At 39.9% G+C, this 17316-nt stretch overlaps 1 protein-coding gene across 3 annotated transcripts in view; it reads left to right on the top strand.

Annotated features, from left to right (window-relative positions):
* Positions 1 to 17316, top strand: part of LOC146516677 (alpha-1,6-mannosylglycoprotein 6-beta-N-acetylglucosaminyltransferase B-like) — a 134025-nt gene that overhangs the window by 93272 nt on the left and 23437 nt on the right. Inside the window, exons 10-17 of one of the 3 annotated variants that reach the window (XM_085162293.1) lie at positions 1744 to 1877; positions 2901 to 3031; positions 4296 to 4301; positions 9814 to 9972; positions 10127 to 10273; positions 10562 to 10678; positions 14422 to 14496; positions 16280 to 16563. In XM_085162293.1, the coding sequence (XP_085018419.1) occupies positions 1744 to 1877; positions 2901 to 3031; positions 4296 to 4301; positions 9814 to 9972; positions 10127 to 10273; positions 10562 to 10678; positions 14422 to 14496; positions 16280 to 16563 (1053 nt within the window). The remainder of the gene's footprint in view (positions 1 to 1743; positions 1878 to 2900; positions 3032 to 4295; positions 4302 to 9813; positions 9973 to 10126; positions 10274 to 10561; positions 10679 to 14421; positions 14497 to 16279; positions 16564 to 17316) is intronic. The other 2 variants (XM_085162295.1, XM_085162294.1) reach the window with 2 other exon arrangements.

Here is a 17316-nt window from a genome sequence, read left to right as displayed (position 1 = left end):
CCAATGTAGAAAACGTGGGATTTCATCCAGTTGGTGTTCAAAAGCTATCAGGCTATGGTGAAGGCTTTCCAGACAGCAAATAAGTGTTTTTTAACACACTATTTACACCAATGTTCAACACATATCCATCATGGGAGAGCCAGAGAAACCAATTTCTGCACTGTAAGCAACTTAAGTAGAAAAAAAAAAACCTAACCTCTAACATAAAATGTGAACGGTTTGCTTCACTGCTGCGTCGGAGAGCATCTGCTTGTCAAGGGCCTGCTAAGATGTGAAAGGCAATGGCCAAATGAAAGGAGCTGGCAGGCTGGGTTTTACTGCAGACAAAAACCTGTTGCAGTTTCTGAAAAGCAAATAAGATCACAAAGCTAAACCGAAGCTGAAATAAAATCGTAATGCACAAATGCTGGCATCTGAAAATCGTTACATGTGTACAGCTACAAGAAGAGTCACGTGGCTGGAAATAGTTTAGCTTTTTTTTTTTTTTTACTGATGTAATATTTGCCTTCTAATTGCTCTCCAGATGCAGAATGTTTTTATTACCCCATATCTGTCTCTTTTACACACTCAGACACGCGGTTATCTGCCAGGAAAGACTCAGAGCTGAGGAAGTGGACTCTGCTCCTTTAGCTCTCTCTAATCCCCCCTGAGTCCACATACTGGCCAGATTTAACACAGTCGCAAACAAGGGCACAGTGAGCTCTGCGTCTGCATGCGCATCTATCTGTGGTGAATGATTCTGTTATGAACCTCAGTTATGCTTCACTGCTTTGCCACGAAGCATCCACCTGGAAACTCTATCAGCAGCTCATCGCACCTCCGACCTCTAAAAATTGTTTTTTTGTCATTTTTATGTCAAACTTGCCACACTGCTGGTTGCTTATGTTATTTTGGTTATTTATCTGCTTCTCCAGTGACAGCGGCTTGTTTTTCTCCTTTCACTTTTGAGAAACCTGATGGCCTTGTACTCTAATGTGGCATTCCACCTGAATGACCTGCTGCACAAATGCATTTAAATATATAATTGTACATGTATTGAACATGAAGTATGGTCTATAGAACCCTTTAGAATTGGGTTAATATATTTTATATATTTTTAGTTAGACACTGCAATTAGTGCCTCCAGTGGTGTAACTGTTACCACATTTACTTGGCAAGTGAAAGGTTGCTGGTTTGATTCCAGCTGGAGATGCAAATCCCCTTTAGGGTTGCATCACAAAGGGCATCTGGTGTAAAAACTACTAAATCAAACATGCGACACTACCCACTCTGCTGACCCCTTGTGGCAAGCGAGCAGACGAAAGTAGCTTTAGCTAGGCAATCCAGGTGATTTCAAGTGTAAACTTTTGATTGCTCATCTATGGCTGTCAGCTAGTGCCAGTAAGACTTTTGTCAAAGATGGAAAACCAGAAAGACTTGTGACGTATTCACCAACAAACTTCAGTCTGGATACTACAAATGATCCAGAGCTCATACTTATCAGACATCACCAAGATCAGACAAGAAATCCTCCTGCTATCCTGCTTCATATTAGAAAACATTATGTTACAAATTAAATAATGGTTAAAGCAAATTCAGAAATTTACTGACTTGAAATGACAAAGAGGCACATTTTAACAGCCGCCAACAACTCATGGACCATTTGAAGTAAAATATACTGACATTTTAATTATTTTTTGTGGTTTTTTTTAAATAATGTAGTGAAGGATTACACATGAACTGAGTCTGTCATTTTCTTTGTAGGTGTCATATTCGAGTGATTGACACCTTTGGCACGGAGCCTGCTTATAATCACGAGGAGTATGCAACTCTGCATGGCTACCGGACCAACTGGGGCTACTGGAACCTCAATGCAAGGCAGTACATGACTATGTTCCGTATGTACTATATTATTTTTATTATTATTATTTTTATATCATATGTAGAATACACCGTCAGCTTGAGAATTGGTGTTTTTGTACCTCCAGCTTGCATGCATACGTGCACAGACACACATTCAAAGGCCTGTCATTAGTTGACATTCATTCTAAATATAATAAAATGACTCCATTTCAGTGTTTTCACTTTTCTGACAGGTCTGACTGCTTGTTCATTTTAATTTGGAGCAATGTGTTTAACACAGCTATTTTCAGCAACAGCAGCTTCTAGCATCCCTTCAAGTTGTTTCGGAGCGTTATCTCCAGTTTTTCCAGTTCTCTTATATGCTACACAATATGTCTGATCTGCTTTTTCAAAGCTCTCCTTGCCGCCTGTCTCGTCACTTTCTGACTAAAACATTGAGAATCAGCTCTGTTCTGCTTCCACAGTTCAACTCTCTGCAGTGTCGTACCTGTTTAGCTACAGCTGGCACTCGGCTGTAAAATCATTGTCATTATATCATCAATATGTGGCCCACTGTGGATGGCCACGTTTTACACTGTCCAAAGCTATAATGACAGATTCAACCTCTAGCAACGCTTGTGAGAGAGCAGCATTACTGGCCAATTATTAGAGTTCTTCAGTGCATAAAAATGTGCTGAGCTAAAAAAAATGATTTTATAAGAGCTCGTAGCTTTGGAACCGTGGATTGAACGTGGGTGGTTGTGATCATCAGAAATACCTGAACTCACAGCGAGTACTTAAAAAAATATTACATATATTCCCATACTAAACAGCTCAGACAATTACCATTAACAGCAGCTGGCTTTATGACAATCGCTATTAATAATGCTTAGAGAGTCCACACACATGCTGACTAAACTCTTCAAAAATAAAGTACTTTTTCCTGTCTCGTTCACTTACTTACTCACTAACTTTCTTCCTATCTCTCTTTTTCTCTTTGTCTTTTGTTTTCTCTCCATCTACTAATATCCTACCTTTCTGTGCTGCTCACACATACTCACACACACAAATACATTCAGCTCACACACCAGACAACTCATTCATGGGCTTTGTTTCGGAGGAGCTGAATGAGACGGAGAAGAGGAGCATCCAACAGAACAAAGTCAACAACATGGCTGTAGTGTATGGGAAAGAAGCCAGCATGTGGAAGGTACAGACAACAATTTACACACACAGATGGCAGTCAGTCAGTGTAACTCTGTTTTAGTGAATTTTGTGTGTAGTAGTAACCGCTAATGACTCCATGGAAGAAGTAATTATTTGGAGGCCTAGTTTTTATAATAATAAAATAACATGTAATACTGTTAGAACTATCAGTAGATATAATATAATGTATCCAAGCATATTGTCGTAGGTACATACATACATGTTTACACCTGTACAATACACTCAATAAGCTCATAAACATCTCATATTGTATACACTAAGAGTAAAATGAGCATCATTCATTTTTTATAGATTAACTCCATACATTGTGCACTAAAGAGAAAAAAACTAAATGAAATCAGGTGTAAGTAACCTTTAACTTTACAGCACTACTCTTATACAGTAGGTGTGGTTTTTACAAATTTTTCGTGGTACTTTTATAGCAGATGGGTTGTTCTCAGCGTCTTGGAGAACTGTTTTTGTGGAGTAAGGCTGCCTCCGTTGATTGTATGTCTCTTTGCAGTCTCAGGCTGCGTGCTTTTGTTAGTTTGTTTTTTAAATCATTGCTCAAAGGATGCATAACATCTGTTGGAGACTTCTGTTAGCCACTCAAGCTTGTTCTTCATGGTTGTAGTTGTGTATTTTGGGGTCATACTCACATTGCAGAAACAAAATGTGTGGCTGCCAGAGATACTGCAGTGCACAATAGTTGCATTGTATATGCAGAAAGATTGTCACTACATCCCAGTTGTCTTTCAGCCTGCATGTATGCAGACACAATCTTTAAACCAAATACTCTAAACCATCAACTGAAATGTTAACAGAAGAAAGGCACCAAGCTGCTTGCACCATTAGTTTGCTTCATAGGGCTCTTTATACACAACTGTATAGCTTCAATTTACAGGCAATTTTCCTCTCCAAAACTATCTGCTTGTTCATATGCTCAATGTAGCTGAGAAAAAGTTGTCTGCATTTTTAAAAGGATTTTTAAAACATTGTTTGCTGCCATTTCTTTCTACTGTCTGCCCACACAAGTCCCCAGATTAGTTTATGGTTGTTGGCTGTGAGAGAGATGGGCTTAAAGGCAGTTATGAATGCACAGTCTGCAACAGTTTGATGAGGAAGGAAGTAAATGTAACACATAGCTGTTTCTACCAATTATTGCAGCCTTGTTTGGCTACAATTCTGCCTCAATTTACTTTACTCTCTTTGTGTCACTCTTTTTTTTCCCTTGTGGGGGACCTTGTCACCGGATGGGTGTTCATTAGCTTCAGGTAAGAAGGTGTTACTTTTACCAATTTATATTCATCTCACATCCTACACTTGTGCAGGAGAGTAAAAAAAAAAAGGAGAGTAATGTTGCATCGTTTCCATGTCTAGGAATAGACAAACTTTGTTAGGATGCATTCAACATGAGAGACAGGTGCGACTCCTGGCCGGTCATGCTGCTGCATCTCATTTCTCTGCTGGTTAGCTTGGTGCATCCATTATTCACTGTGGTACTGGAGAGGAAGGGGATGCTAATTTAGGCTCTCGAAGAATTGGTTTAAAACATATTGTACTTGTACGGCGCAGCTTCCCACCCCGTGGAGAACAACAGAATGCTGAACAAGGCGAAACAGTCTTGCTGCAACTTTAAACCTCAATACAATTAAAGCTAATGAGTTTGAAAATTCACCCCCTGTATAGTTGTCATGAAGTTTGGAATCTACAGTTAAGGTTATGTAAGATAACATTAAAGAGTTCTAAAAATTTGGTTTAGTTTTACATGAAGAGATTGAAGATACTATGGAAATATTTAATTTAAGGAACCAAGAGTTGAATAATAAAACACTGGCTTTACAATTCCATCAGCATACAGCTAACTGTTTAAATACATGGTGCTGTATATGAAAGAAAATGTGTATGAAAGTACTATAAACAAAAAACATATATTTCTGTGCACACAGAAATCAACATTACAGTGGGGCAAAAAAGTATTTAGTCAGCCACCGATTGTGCAAGTTCCCCCACTTAAAATGATGACAGAGGTCAGTAATTTGCACCAGAGGTACACTTCAACTGTGAGAGACAGAATGTGAAAAAAAAATCCATGAATTCACATGGTAGGATTTGTAAAGAATTTATTCGTAAATCAGGGTGGAAAATAAGTATTTGGTCACCTCAAACAAGGAAAATCCCTGGCTCTCACAGACCTGTAACGTCTTCTGTAAGAAGCTTTTCTGTCCCCCACTCGTTACCTGTATGAATGGCACCTGTTTGACCTCATCATCTGTATAAAAGACACCTGTCCACAGCCTCAACCAGTCAGACTCCAAACTCCGCCATGGCCAAGACCAAAGAGCTTTCGAAGGACACCAGGAAAAGAATTGTAGACCTGCACCAGACTGGGAAGAGTGAATCTACAATAGGCAAGCAGCTTGGTGTGAAAAAATCAACTGTGGGAGCAATCATCAGAAAATGGAAGACATACAAGACCACTGATAATCTCCCTCGATCTGGGGCTCCACGCAAGATCTCATCCCGTGGGGTCAAAATGATCATGAGAACGGTGAGCAAAGATCCCAGAACCACACGGGGGGACCTGGTGAATGACCTGCAGAGAGCTGGGACCAAAGTAACAAAGGTCACCATCAGTAACACACTACAACGGCAGGGAATCAAATCCCGCAGTGCCAGACGTGTTCCGCTGCTGAAGCCAGTGCATGTCCAGGCCCGTCTGAAGTTTGCCAGAGAGCACATGGATGATACAGCAGAGGATTGGGAGAATGTCATGTGGTCAGATGAAACCAAAGTAGAACTTTTTGGTATAAACTCAACTCGTCGTGTTTGGAGGAAGAAGAATACTGAGTAGCATCCCAAGAACACCATACCTACTGTGAAGCATGGGGGTGGAAACATCATGCTATGGGGCTGTTTTTCTGCCAAGGGGACAGGACGACTGATCCGTGTTAAGGACAGAATGAATGGGGCCAAGTATCGTGAGATTTTGAGCCAAAACCTCCTTCCATCAGTGAGAACTTTGAAGATGAAACGAGGCTGGGTCTTCCAACATGACAATGATCCAAAACACACCGCCCGGGCAACAAAGGAGTGGCTCCGTAAGAAGCATTTGAAAGTCCTGGAGTGGCCTAGCCAGTCTCCAGACCTCAACCCCATAGAAAATCTGTGGCGGGAGTTGAAAGTCCGTGTTGCTCGGCGACAGCCCCAAAACATCACTGCTCTTGAGAAGATCTGCATGGAGGAATGGGCCAAAATATCAGCTACTGTGTGTGCAAACCTGGTAAAGACCTATAGTAAACGTTTGACCTCTGTTATTGCCAACAAAGGTTATGTTACAAAGTATTGAGTTGTATTTTTGTTATTGACCAAATACTTATTTTCCACCCTGATTTACGAATAAATTCTTTACAAATCCTACCATGTGAATTCATGGATTTTTTTTTCACATTCTGTCTCTCACAGTTGAAGTGTACCTCTGGTGCAAATTACTGACCTCTGTCATCATTTTAAGTGGGGGAACTTGCACAATCGGTGGCTGACTAAATACTTTTTTGCCCCACTGTATATATACATACAAACTTCTTTTTTTAAATCTTTATAAAACCTAATTAGGTAAGGGACAAAAAACCAGCACAACAGATATTTATTAGCATTCCTAATCCATTCCCTGCTGAGACAGCTAGCTTGTACATACATAGTCACAAAGCGAGAGTGCAGGTTATGGAATCTGCACTCTTTCACAGCTGTGTTTCTCCTGCTAATTCATTGTCGTTGTCTGCTGCACTTAGCGCTTGAGCTAATCTCCTAATTGGCTGGGAAAATCCTCACAGAGGAAGCTATCGATTACTACAGCCTCCAATTATGGCTCTGTGTGCGCGGGAGGGGGGCCACAGCAGAGGGATAACGTAAGCTGCTTAACGCCAGGCGGTCAATACTCTAGTCGGGGTTATGCACCGTTCACATGATTAAATTTTGGTTGTTAACTGATGCTAGCTGTTTTTTCTCCCAGTCGTTCTGCTGAACCTTGACTGCCCTTCTGGCTGTCTCACCCTCAGCATGTAATGTATATATTATTAGATTAAAAAAGGAGAGAAGTATGTACAAGTAAGTGTAAGTAAGTGAATAAGGACAATCAATGCTTTATCCTGCTTAAAACCAAGCCTCAGCGCAGCAAAATAAATACCTGCCTGCCAGATGTTTCTCCACAGAGTTTACTGACATTTTATTTTATTTTTATTCATTTCTTTTTCTTTCTTTTTTTCTTTTTTTCTTTGTTTTGTTTTGTTTTGCACATCAAAATTCAACCATCTTTCTCACGTCAAGGTCGATATTAATTAAAGAAGAAAACTTCACAGCAGGTAATAGGATGAGTGGAGTGCAGAACTCAAAAACTATTGCTGGTTAAACAGAAGGCAGTTTTCATCTACATGTTAATATTCGGTGTGTATATTGGTGCATTTTTCATAGATGAAAGTAAGAATTCAACCAAATGAAACTAACGGCCCTGTGTTTGTTTCACTGAGTAAAAAAAGACTAGACTGCTCCTTTTAACCCCTGTAGAAAAAGTAGGAAATCAAAGAGCCCATAAGAGCTACTGGGACACGCCCACCTGGCAGGCAAAAACAGTACTGTGGTCTTTGTCCTTCATCCATCCTTTGAACGTTTTTCAGTTTAATTTAGCCAAAATGGTGCATAGTTGTTGTGCTATTGGATGGCTCATTTAAACTGTAGAAATGATTTACCTGACATTGGAAAAATATTTGCACAGCTTTACACTTATACTGATACAATATTAGTGTGACAGACAGATGTTTTCTAGCCCTAAAATGTAAAAGTCACCAAAACGCACTATATAGTAGAGGTGGGAATCACCATACATCGCACGATATGATATTATCACAATACTTAACGCACGATACGATATTATTGCAATTTTTTAAAAATATTTTGCGATATTCAGATTCTGTACATAAAGGTAAACTTTATCAATATTCATTTTATCTAATATCAAAGTCTCACACTCAGTCTTTCTCTCATTTCAGTCAGTTGTATTGTTGACAAACTAAACGGTTTGTATTACAGTCTAGTCCAACTTAACTGATCGCAACCATCTGGTACAATTATAGCTATTCTGAACTATGCAATTTATGAAAACTATGCAGCCCATTCAGCTACTGAAGAATTTGAAAGTAAATTCAAACAAAATATAATTTTACATTAAATAAAAAAGTTTTAAACTTAATTAAAATAAAACATGTCTTAAATTAAAATAAGTAAACTCTCATGTTTATTGCTGCCAAAAAAAAAGTTAAACTCATTTGGACAGTGAAGGAATGTCAGGATTCTTGCTCAGAAAAAGGATCAACATGCTCTGAAGTCAGAGCATGTTCCAGTCCACAAAAACTTTTTTTGTAACAAAATATCGATTTCTGCTGTCCCTGTATCGATACATTATTAGCAAACAAAATATCACGATACTACACAGTATCGATTTTTCCCCCCACCCCTACTATATAGCACTTACTTTTGCTTTAACAATGAACTATTTCTTGTTCTTCAGCTTTCACACAGTGGCATTATTCACCCATCCAGATCGAAAATATATGTAGCTGTTTGTACAAGCTTTCATCCTGGCATCAGTGTAAGGTGAAGGATTCTGAACAAGATATACGTAGATGTCACCGAGCTGCCTGAGCAAAATATGGATCACAAATTTTACCTCCTATCTTCTTTTTCCTCCATTGATGGATGATCCAAGCAGTCTTGGCTCAAGACAGGTGGAAAAAAAGCAACACTTTCAAACACTGTCCTGCACTACTACCGACTGTCCACTATTGTCCGTAATGTTTTGCCCACCAGAGTAGTGAGTCAGTCAGGTAACTGAAAAGCACGGATAGTGATTAAAAGAACCAATAATGTGAGCATAATCTGTTTCCATATGCTTTATAAAATGACATATGCATAAGCTTCCCGTAGCTCACGCAAATTCACACAGATAAGTTAGAAGACATGAAAATATTCAGCACACTGTAGTGGAGCAAGTTCTTTAAAGAGGACCTATGATGCTCATTTCTACCTTCATATTTGTACTCTTGGATTCTTGGCCTTGGTGCAGCCCCTTTATCCACTGTGTGAAACAAGCCTTTTTGGGATGGGGGGGACATTTTTGCTTTCATTGGATAGTTAAGCACTGTAGATTTGACAGAAAGGTTTGGAGCTGGGAAAGACTCACACCAAAGGCCTGTAGGTTTGACTGAAACCTGGGCTGCTGCATTTCACTTCTGTGGCATATGGTCACCTGCTCAACCAGTGAGCTAAACTGGTACCTGAAAGCCTTTTTAGCTCCCTTTGCAGTCCCTCCTTCAATCCAGCTTTCTTCTGGGGCTTCTGTGTTTACAGCCAGAGCTGTTTGCCTTAGTTATTTGGAACAGATGCACTGACCGACATCATACAGAGCCAAGATTAGAGAAAAAACTGCCTGAAATGGAGCATTTAAAGAAGTCTGAAGCCTGAGCTTTTGTCTTTGAAAGATTACTAGTACGGATTTTGACCTCATTATATCAAACTTCAGCTAAATTTAATATGACTGTCCCACACTCTAACTATATATTTATTATTATAAGAAAAAAAATAGGTCACCATTTTTATATGGTTATATGGTTTTTATATATATTATTTATATGGTCTATTTATGGTGTTCTTCCTATTACACACTCTTTCTTCTATACGACTCATCTATATGTCATCGCAGTTCACCAGTCTCACCAAACCATCTTCTTCCAGCAGGGTAAAGAGAGTTTCCTCCAGATTCTCCATAGATACATGGAAGTCCACGGCACAGTCTACTATGAGACCCAGAGACCTCCAGAGGTCCCAGCCTTTGTGAAGAACCACGGCCTGCTGCCCCAGCACGAGCTGCAGCAATTATTGCGGAAGGCCAAGGCATGAACTTTGTGGTTATTGTCACCACTGTTTAATGGACAGAGTGTTTACAAACTTTTCTTCTGCTTTTCTAACTTCTAAACTAAATTCTTCTGCTTTTAAATTACACAATCACTAAATTACATCCCTGAATTATCTTTTTTTTTTCTCCTAGCTCTTCATTGGTTTTGGTTTCCCATACGAGGGCCCGGCCCCTCTTGAAGCTATAGCCAACGGTTGCATTTTCCTCCAGCCCAAGTTCAACCCACCCCACAGCTCACTAAATCACGAGTTTTTCCGAGGCAAGCCCACATCAAGAGAGGTAGGTTCATTATTTGTATATCTTCCCACAATCAGTCATGCTGCCAACAGATTCATTAAAGCAGTGGCTCAAACATTAGATCCAGACTGCATTTTTGCCACACTAATGGACACAGTATAACTATTTTTATGTGTCTTTGTACAAAATAATGATTGACAGTATTCATTTGATACAGACAAATTGACTTTTCTGCAGCTAAAAGTGTTGTCTTTGTGGAGAGATGTTATTTATTTGCAAAATATTTATTTATAGAGCTGTCACTGTGTACACTGCATTTGTTTTCTATAGGTATTCTCCCAGCACCCGTACGCAGAGCAGTACATTGGCCGACCTCACGTCATGACAGTGGACTACAACAACTCTGTGGAGTTTGACTCTGCTATCAAGGAAATCATGAGGACCAAGGTGCTCACATATAACAGTGCTTTAAAAAAGAATTCATAAAGACAAAAGACATAACCATTTATCCTGTTATGTCCACTAATTAGTTACACTGAGTTAAATTATGCATTGCTGTGTATAAATGAGGTTAACCATGACTGGGTGCTCTTTCACTCGTATAAGCTCTCTTCATGCTGAAAGAGGGACATCTCTGTTTTAACAAACATGTTTTCATAGACATGCCAAGAATAGCTACATTCACTAATCCACCTATTGCTTTTGTGCCTTTGTGGCCAGGAAAATTGCAGTTGGTTTGTGCCTTGTAATATAACGTTTCAGTTTTGTATAGCGTTCGATGATAAATAACTCTTACAGATAGCACGGTTTGTTCTATTCTGTTTTCCCTTGAAGCTGTGATAAAATACAAGTACTGGACCTGCTCTTGTTGCTGTGAGCCTAATAACAGTTTTTTAAACTTTGATGAAACAGCACAATAATTTTGCTGTGGTCAAGTCCTCCAGAGGGAGCTTGCCGTCTGTAGGTAGCAGAGTTATATTGCAGAGTGCTGAACTTTTCAATTCGGTGAATGTGATATAGATTAAGGACGCTAGCTTCCGAGAAAGGGAGCAGGGTTAATTAAAGAGTCAGCCAGGTACACTGAATCTTTTTAGAAAGCATTGAAATTGGGTGCAATGTTGAAAAAAATGAATTATATGAGCAGAAAAATTGAAAGATGGAGAGTACACTGACCAAGCATCTGCACAGTCACAAAATCTTTATAAAACAGAAATCCAATATGCCAAGCAGGCATATTTTCTACTCTAAAATATAGGGGTAGACCTTTTATATCTGAAACTAAATAATGTTTATTGAAGTTCAAAACTGCATTTTACACTCGGAGAGGTGAAGCTGTGAATCACTAGTTTTCACGCAGAGTCGAATTTCTAGAGAATTGACCATCCTAACCATTTTGGCATCACAAAAACTGGCCTCTTGAATTTATAAATGGTAATTTTGTTCTGCATACACTAAGGTATATTTAAATTTATTGTCAAATCTGATGGAAATCTGATGGATCTGGATACATTTATGGCTGAGGTATAACGCTTTTGGCATTTAACTCTGTGAACACACATCATCCCACAAGACATGCAACATATTTTACATATGGTATACGAGTCACAGTAACACTCGAACAAGGCATCGGTCTATAGGGAAGCAGGAAACATTGAGACAGCTGTCTGCATGATCCTTTAAACATGCTGTAGCAGTCTGCCCTTTGCAGATTAGAGATGGTATGTAGGGAGATTAGGCAAAAGCTGATATATGTAGTGTTAGCCCTGTGTGTGTGTGTTTGTCAGTGTGTGTGTGAGTGTGAGAGAGGCTGTTCTCATCTTTTCGTCTGCGTAGTCAGACAAGCTACAGTTCAGCAACACTGACTTAGTGTGCCTTCTCCGTCTGCACTGACAGACCACGGAGAAAGAGCTGATGGACCACTTCACCCTTCACTGGAGGCACAATGCCCCGAGCAAACTCACACATCCCCATGCAACATATACACGCACCACCCCCAGCACCCAAACAAACACATAAACACAACCCATACACCGAAATTGCAAAGATGCGACGTATCAGTACACACAGCCTCACCTGCACATTACATCCATTAAATTCAAGGCACACGCAAGCATACACAAACCGTGTGTGAGGCAGAGGCTCATGTTCAGTCATGCAAGACAAAGCAATCTCTGGCCAACAAGTCCTCATGTTCAAATAAAACCCTTTTCCATCTCTTTCTTTCTTTCTTTTCTTATTCCCTGTTCCATGTCTTATGGGAATTGGCGTTTTAAATGTGGTTTTTTAACATTCACATGAAGTAGTCTTAATAGGGTGAGCAAAAGTCAAGGTCACTCTGACCATAATAAACAAAAATTTGGCCATACTTGTTATGATAAAATGATGATATGATGCCTAATCATTATTCAATGCCAAACTCAGAAACAGAAGTAGGTTGATTGTGACAGGTCTGCGTAGGTTCTTAGGCATCTAGTTCATGGTAGTCTTAATGGCTTGAAATGAAGGCAACTGGATTTATTTTGGGGTCATGAAGGTGTTGGATGATACTACCCCAGGGAGGGTCAACTATTATTGGGATGTGGTGGGGTTGTTTCCAAGGGGACAGCCCCACTACAGGTTAAATATCTGGCACTCCCCATTAGTTTTCAGAGCTGAAAAAATCCTCTTGGACGAGAGGTGAAATGCCTTCATAAACCAAAAAGAAGACCAGTTCCCTTCATTTCAAGTGATTACTTCCATTGTCACAATATTTCACATTTGTCCAAATCTGAATAAATGATCCAACTTCTCCAACTTTACTGATTGGTGGAGGTATACAGCCACAAAGGGGTGATTGTCAAAACTGCTAAAAACAAAAACAAAAACACAGCTTTCTGGACTCTAGTTGGTTAGAAGGTTTTGTTAAGCACATATTTTAAAAGAGTTTGGAGATGATTTATGAGACCAACAACACCACCCAAGAAAATCATATAGCTCTTCTCAGTTAGCGAACCATGCAAAAGGGATTTTCATTCTATTTGGTTTTTGAGTGAAGTCTACATCAGAAAGGACTTAAAGAAGAGAAGGTCACAAGTCTAAACTACACAAATGTGATAAAAATAGAGCAAAACATTTTTATGCTAAATGCCTTCATACACCCAAAACCTGAAACCTTTGCTTCCACGCGCTGCCAGTGTTGCCAGCTCCACTCAAAGCCACACCTGTAAATGCGAACGTGGCCTGGGTCACTATGCCTGGTTAAGCAAAGGCAAATGAGAACGCTGTTAGAAAAAGGACACGTCCATTGATTGTTTTTGCAGGACGCTTGTGTGCCTGTCCTTGTTCAAATGTTTGCTTTCTGCTCCTGCTTATGAAGTAGATTAGCATAAGGCTTTGATCAGATTGCAGTGTGTAGCTTTTTAAATTGCACCATCCCTGCATGTTTGCTTCTCAGTGGTTTTCACTTGAAATGGGCCAAGTCTGATTTCACAGATGGTTGAACATTAGACTGCTTTGATTTCACATAGGAAATGCAATTTAGTGAGTCATGTATCATTTACAAAGGCAGGTCTTTACATTAGGTCATAAAAACAATCCACTTCGATCTCTCCAAAGCTTGGTGTTTACAGTTAGAAATACAAAAATGTGTTTTCATTTGGTTGGAGTGTGTAACAGGATCATTTTAGTTCATATAAAACTTGAACTTGTGTCTTTGTACAGTGTGGCTGTTGAATATCAGCAGTCTAGCACTTTATGAAATCTGCTAAATTCATTTTTTTATTAATCCCAGCACTGCAGTTGCAACTATTTCGTATTCATCGGCTTTTGTGTCAGACAGTCTGTTAACAAGTATTGAACATGTTGGTATTAGCAAGAGACACAAAAGATATATGGTGTTTCCAGCTCATCTCTAATTAGAGCAATCAAAAGTGTGCTTTAGTTATAAAACCAGCACATCAAAGGAGGAGATGATCTATTGGTATGCAAATAAAGCCTAATGATTTTCCAAGCAGTGACATACTGTGATTAGGCCTCGCAGAAACCTGACAATAGAAACATTCGTCAGCTCAAATTACCAAGGAGAAGAGACAATTCATTGCAATTACTGAGAACAATGATGCGGAAGGAAAACGAAAAGTACACTTTACTGCGAGTAAAATGTGGCAATAATAACGTGGTGATGATTGTGTGTTTTCACGTGTGATTCTCAGGTCGAGCCTTATCTGCCTTATGAATACACCTGCGAGGGCATGCTCGAGAGAGTGCATGCATACATACAGCATCAGGTGAGTGTCGCTGCAAATGTCTACAGATCAATGTCTGCACATATGCGCTTTGCCTTTGCCTTTTCTTTTGTCTTCAGTCAGCTCTTGCTCTCATTTATATACCTTCTTTTTTTGAAGCTTTCAGAACCACTGCTTAATATTTCACGCCTGTGTGCATTCAGCACCTAGGACGTCGTGTATCTAGGCCTGTGTGCGTGTGAGATTATGTACCCCATGTATGTGGGCATGCGATTAATCGACATGCTAACGCTCATTAGGAGCCACATATCTGCCCTCCGGCTTTAAAGCAGAAGGTCTCCTGACACTAATGAGGAGGGATGAGTAAGGAAAAGGAACACAAGTGTGGGAATAATGAAGATGAAGGACTAGGATAAAAGCACTTTTTTATAGCCCCCCACAAGATGTTAGACAAACCACAGAAGCTCTCTCAATGACTTTTATTCACTCCTGACTTGCAGCTTGTTTTGGACCCGGAAAGCTGTTGAAAGACTAACAGGAGAACATTAAATTACATTTCTGTTCAAATTGGATTTTCTAAAGGAACCGCTTCCTGCAGCTGGTTTGCAGTAGCATAGCATAGCCTTCGCCTTGTGATTCGAGTCTCCCTGTGTGTTTCTGAATGTCACCGTGGCCAGATGTGATCCTGGAGAGATCTGCTTTAACAGGAACTACCACAAGTTTTTATTTTTGCTCGGCAGGTGTTTCTGTCTTCCTGTCGGGACAGATTTTGTCAGGGTGATAGCTTGAACGCTGAGCTGCAGTCACACAAATTTAAATGTGTGTAGCTGAGCTGCAAATGAAGGCAGAGTTCAAAGATGGATGGGGTCTGAGTACTTCATGAATACTCATTTGTCAGAACATCACCTTGTTACAGGCTTCAGTAACACTTTCCGCTGGCGTTATCCCACCCTTGACACTCTAATAGTTCACTTAGTATAATGTAGAAAACAAAGCCTTTGGCAATAGTAATACTCTGATCTGGAGCAGCGTCATGATTTTGTCGCATTTTCCACATGTTACAGGTTTTATCATATTTTTATATTTATGATTTTTTTCAAAACACTTTTTTTAAATGTAAAATTGCCATTTGCATTTAACTATAACTCTATATGCTTGGATCACCGTGCTTATTGTTGTTAAACTTACGTTAATCAGAAACAACCATATTTTGATTTGGAGCAACTTCCCAAGCCACAACTGCACATGTGCTTTAAAATTAGAAATAACATTTGAGTGAACATCTTTCTCTCCATCGGTTTAAAATATTAATGTGTCTTTTGAGAAGCAGAACTCTGCATTAGCATGTGCTCTGTGCATGTTCTCCTCAAGTCTGTTTGCTTTCATTTTACCAGCGTAACTGCAGATAACTTCAGTGAGTGTGTGTTGCACTTGACAAATGCACATGCTTGGATGCCTTAAGGCACAGAATTGAGTGACCTACACTCAGTGCTTAAGGCATCTTGTGTAGGACTGAAGCTGTTGCTGATGTTCTCCTGAGAAGCAGCTGGTTCTATGCTCTTGTTGTCGACACATTTTCGAGTACAGCCGTTAGGTAAAAGCAGCTTGTATGAAAGTTTCTTACATTATTGGATATAGCCTGTAACTGTGATAGTGGAGCAGCGCCTTATAAAGGATTGCTCAAATGACAGGAGGCCCAACTTACCTGGTGCCACTTTACTTTACTGTAAAGGCAATAACTGACTCAGGTTTATTTAGTCTGGTAATATTTTACAGTTCTACAATTATTTGATTTTAAAAATTATTGTATTTATTTCACCTCCAGGATTTCTGTGCCCCAGAGCCTCCGTTCATTCCAGCCAACCTCTCCAGAAAGGGGTCTGCTGGTGGCAGCAGGATGATGGGACCTCTGTTTGTGCCCCTGCCCAACACTACAGCTCTTGGCTGGGCATCCAATGTGACAGCTCCCCTTGCCTGGCCTCCTCTCAGCTCCCTCAGGCTGCTTGTATCTCAAGAGGGCCAGTCTTGTGTGGACGCCTGCCAGTCAGCTGGTTTCATCTGTGAACCCGCTCACTTTCGCTTCATCAACAACAAGGAGGCTCTGTGCAGGTAGGTCAGCCGAGAGTACAAACTGCCTGCTAGCGAGGCTTTAATTAAGTGTTTAGTCCCAACTATCAAGCTTTCCTCATCAAACACTCCACTCCTACAACTTACCAAGCAACACCTCATCACATGTTGTCAGCGTTACCTGAGGAGTACCATCTGTGGTAGAAACACTGTCTGTCATGTCTAAATTAAATTAAAAGGAGAATTTGAAACAACCAAGCAATCTTTGTGTACGTCACACAAATTTAAACAACGACGAGTGATCTAAAAGACTCCATGCAATAATATCTGTAGCTGTGGTTTTGAAGGATGGTGGTTCTGATTGTAGGCTGTGAAGCTACTGAACCGGCCGAAATGAAAAAGGTTCTATTGTACAAGTTTTAACATAACAAATTGGATTTTGGAGATGATTAAGAGTTCAAAACGTTCTATTTAAACCGAAGATTGACACTAAGTACAGTTTAGGCCGTCTCTGACCTTAGCATGACTCTGATATTTATTTAGTTTACTGTACCAGCCCATGGCTGCTGATCCAGAAACTTCACTTTCAGACATCTCCTTTTCTCAAGCTCCAAGACAGAAATCCTGTCAGCAGTTGAGTCTCTCCTTCGAGCATTTCCCACCTGACTGCTTTCAGCCTTAACTCCTTTTCTCTGCTCTTACTTCATCCTTTGAGTATTTTTCTGTTTCTGTTATCTGTCTTGGTTTACAGTGCCTCTCCTCTTTGTTTCTCTTTGTCTTTTCATGCTGATGCCT

This window comes from Neolamprologus multifasciatus, chromosome 6, assembly GCF_963576455.1.
Source record: "Neolamprologus multifasciatus chromosome 6, fNeoMul1.2, whole genome shotgun sequence".
In the NCBI taxonomy this organism is placed as follows: domain Eukaryota; kingdom Metazoa; phylum Chordata; class Actinopteri; order Cichliformes; family Cichlidae; genus Neolamprologus; species Neolamprologus multifasciatus.
The sequence above is the reverse complement of the archived record's forward strand: the minus strand, read 5'-3'. Positions and strand labels throughout refer to the sequence as shown.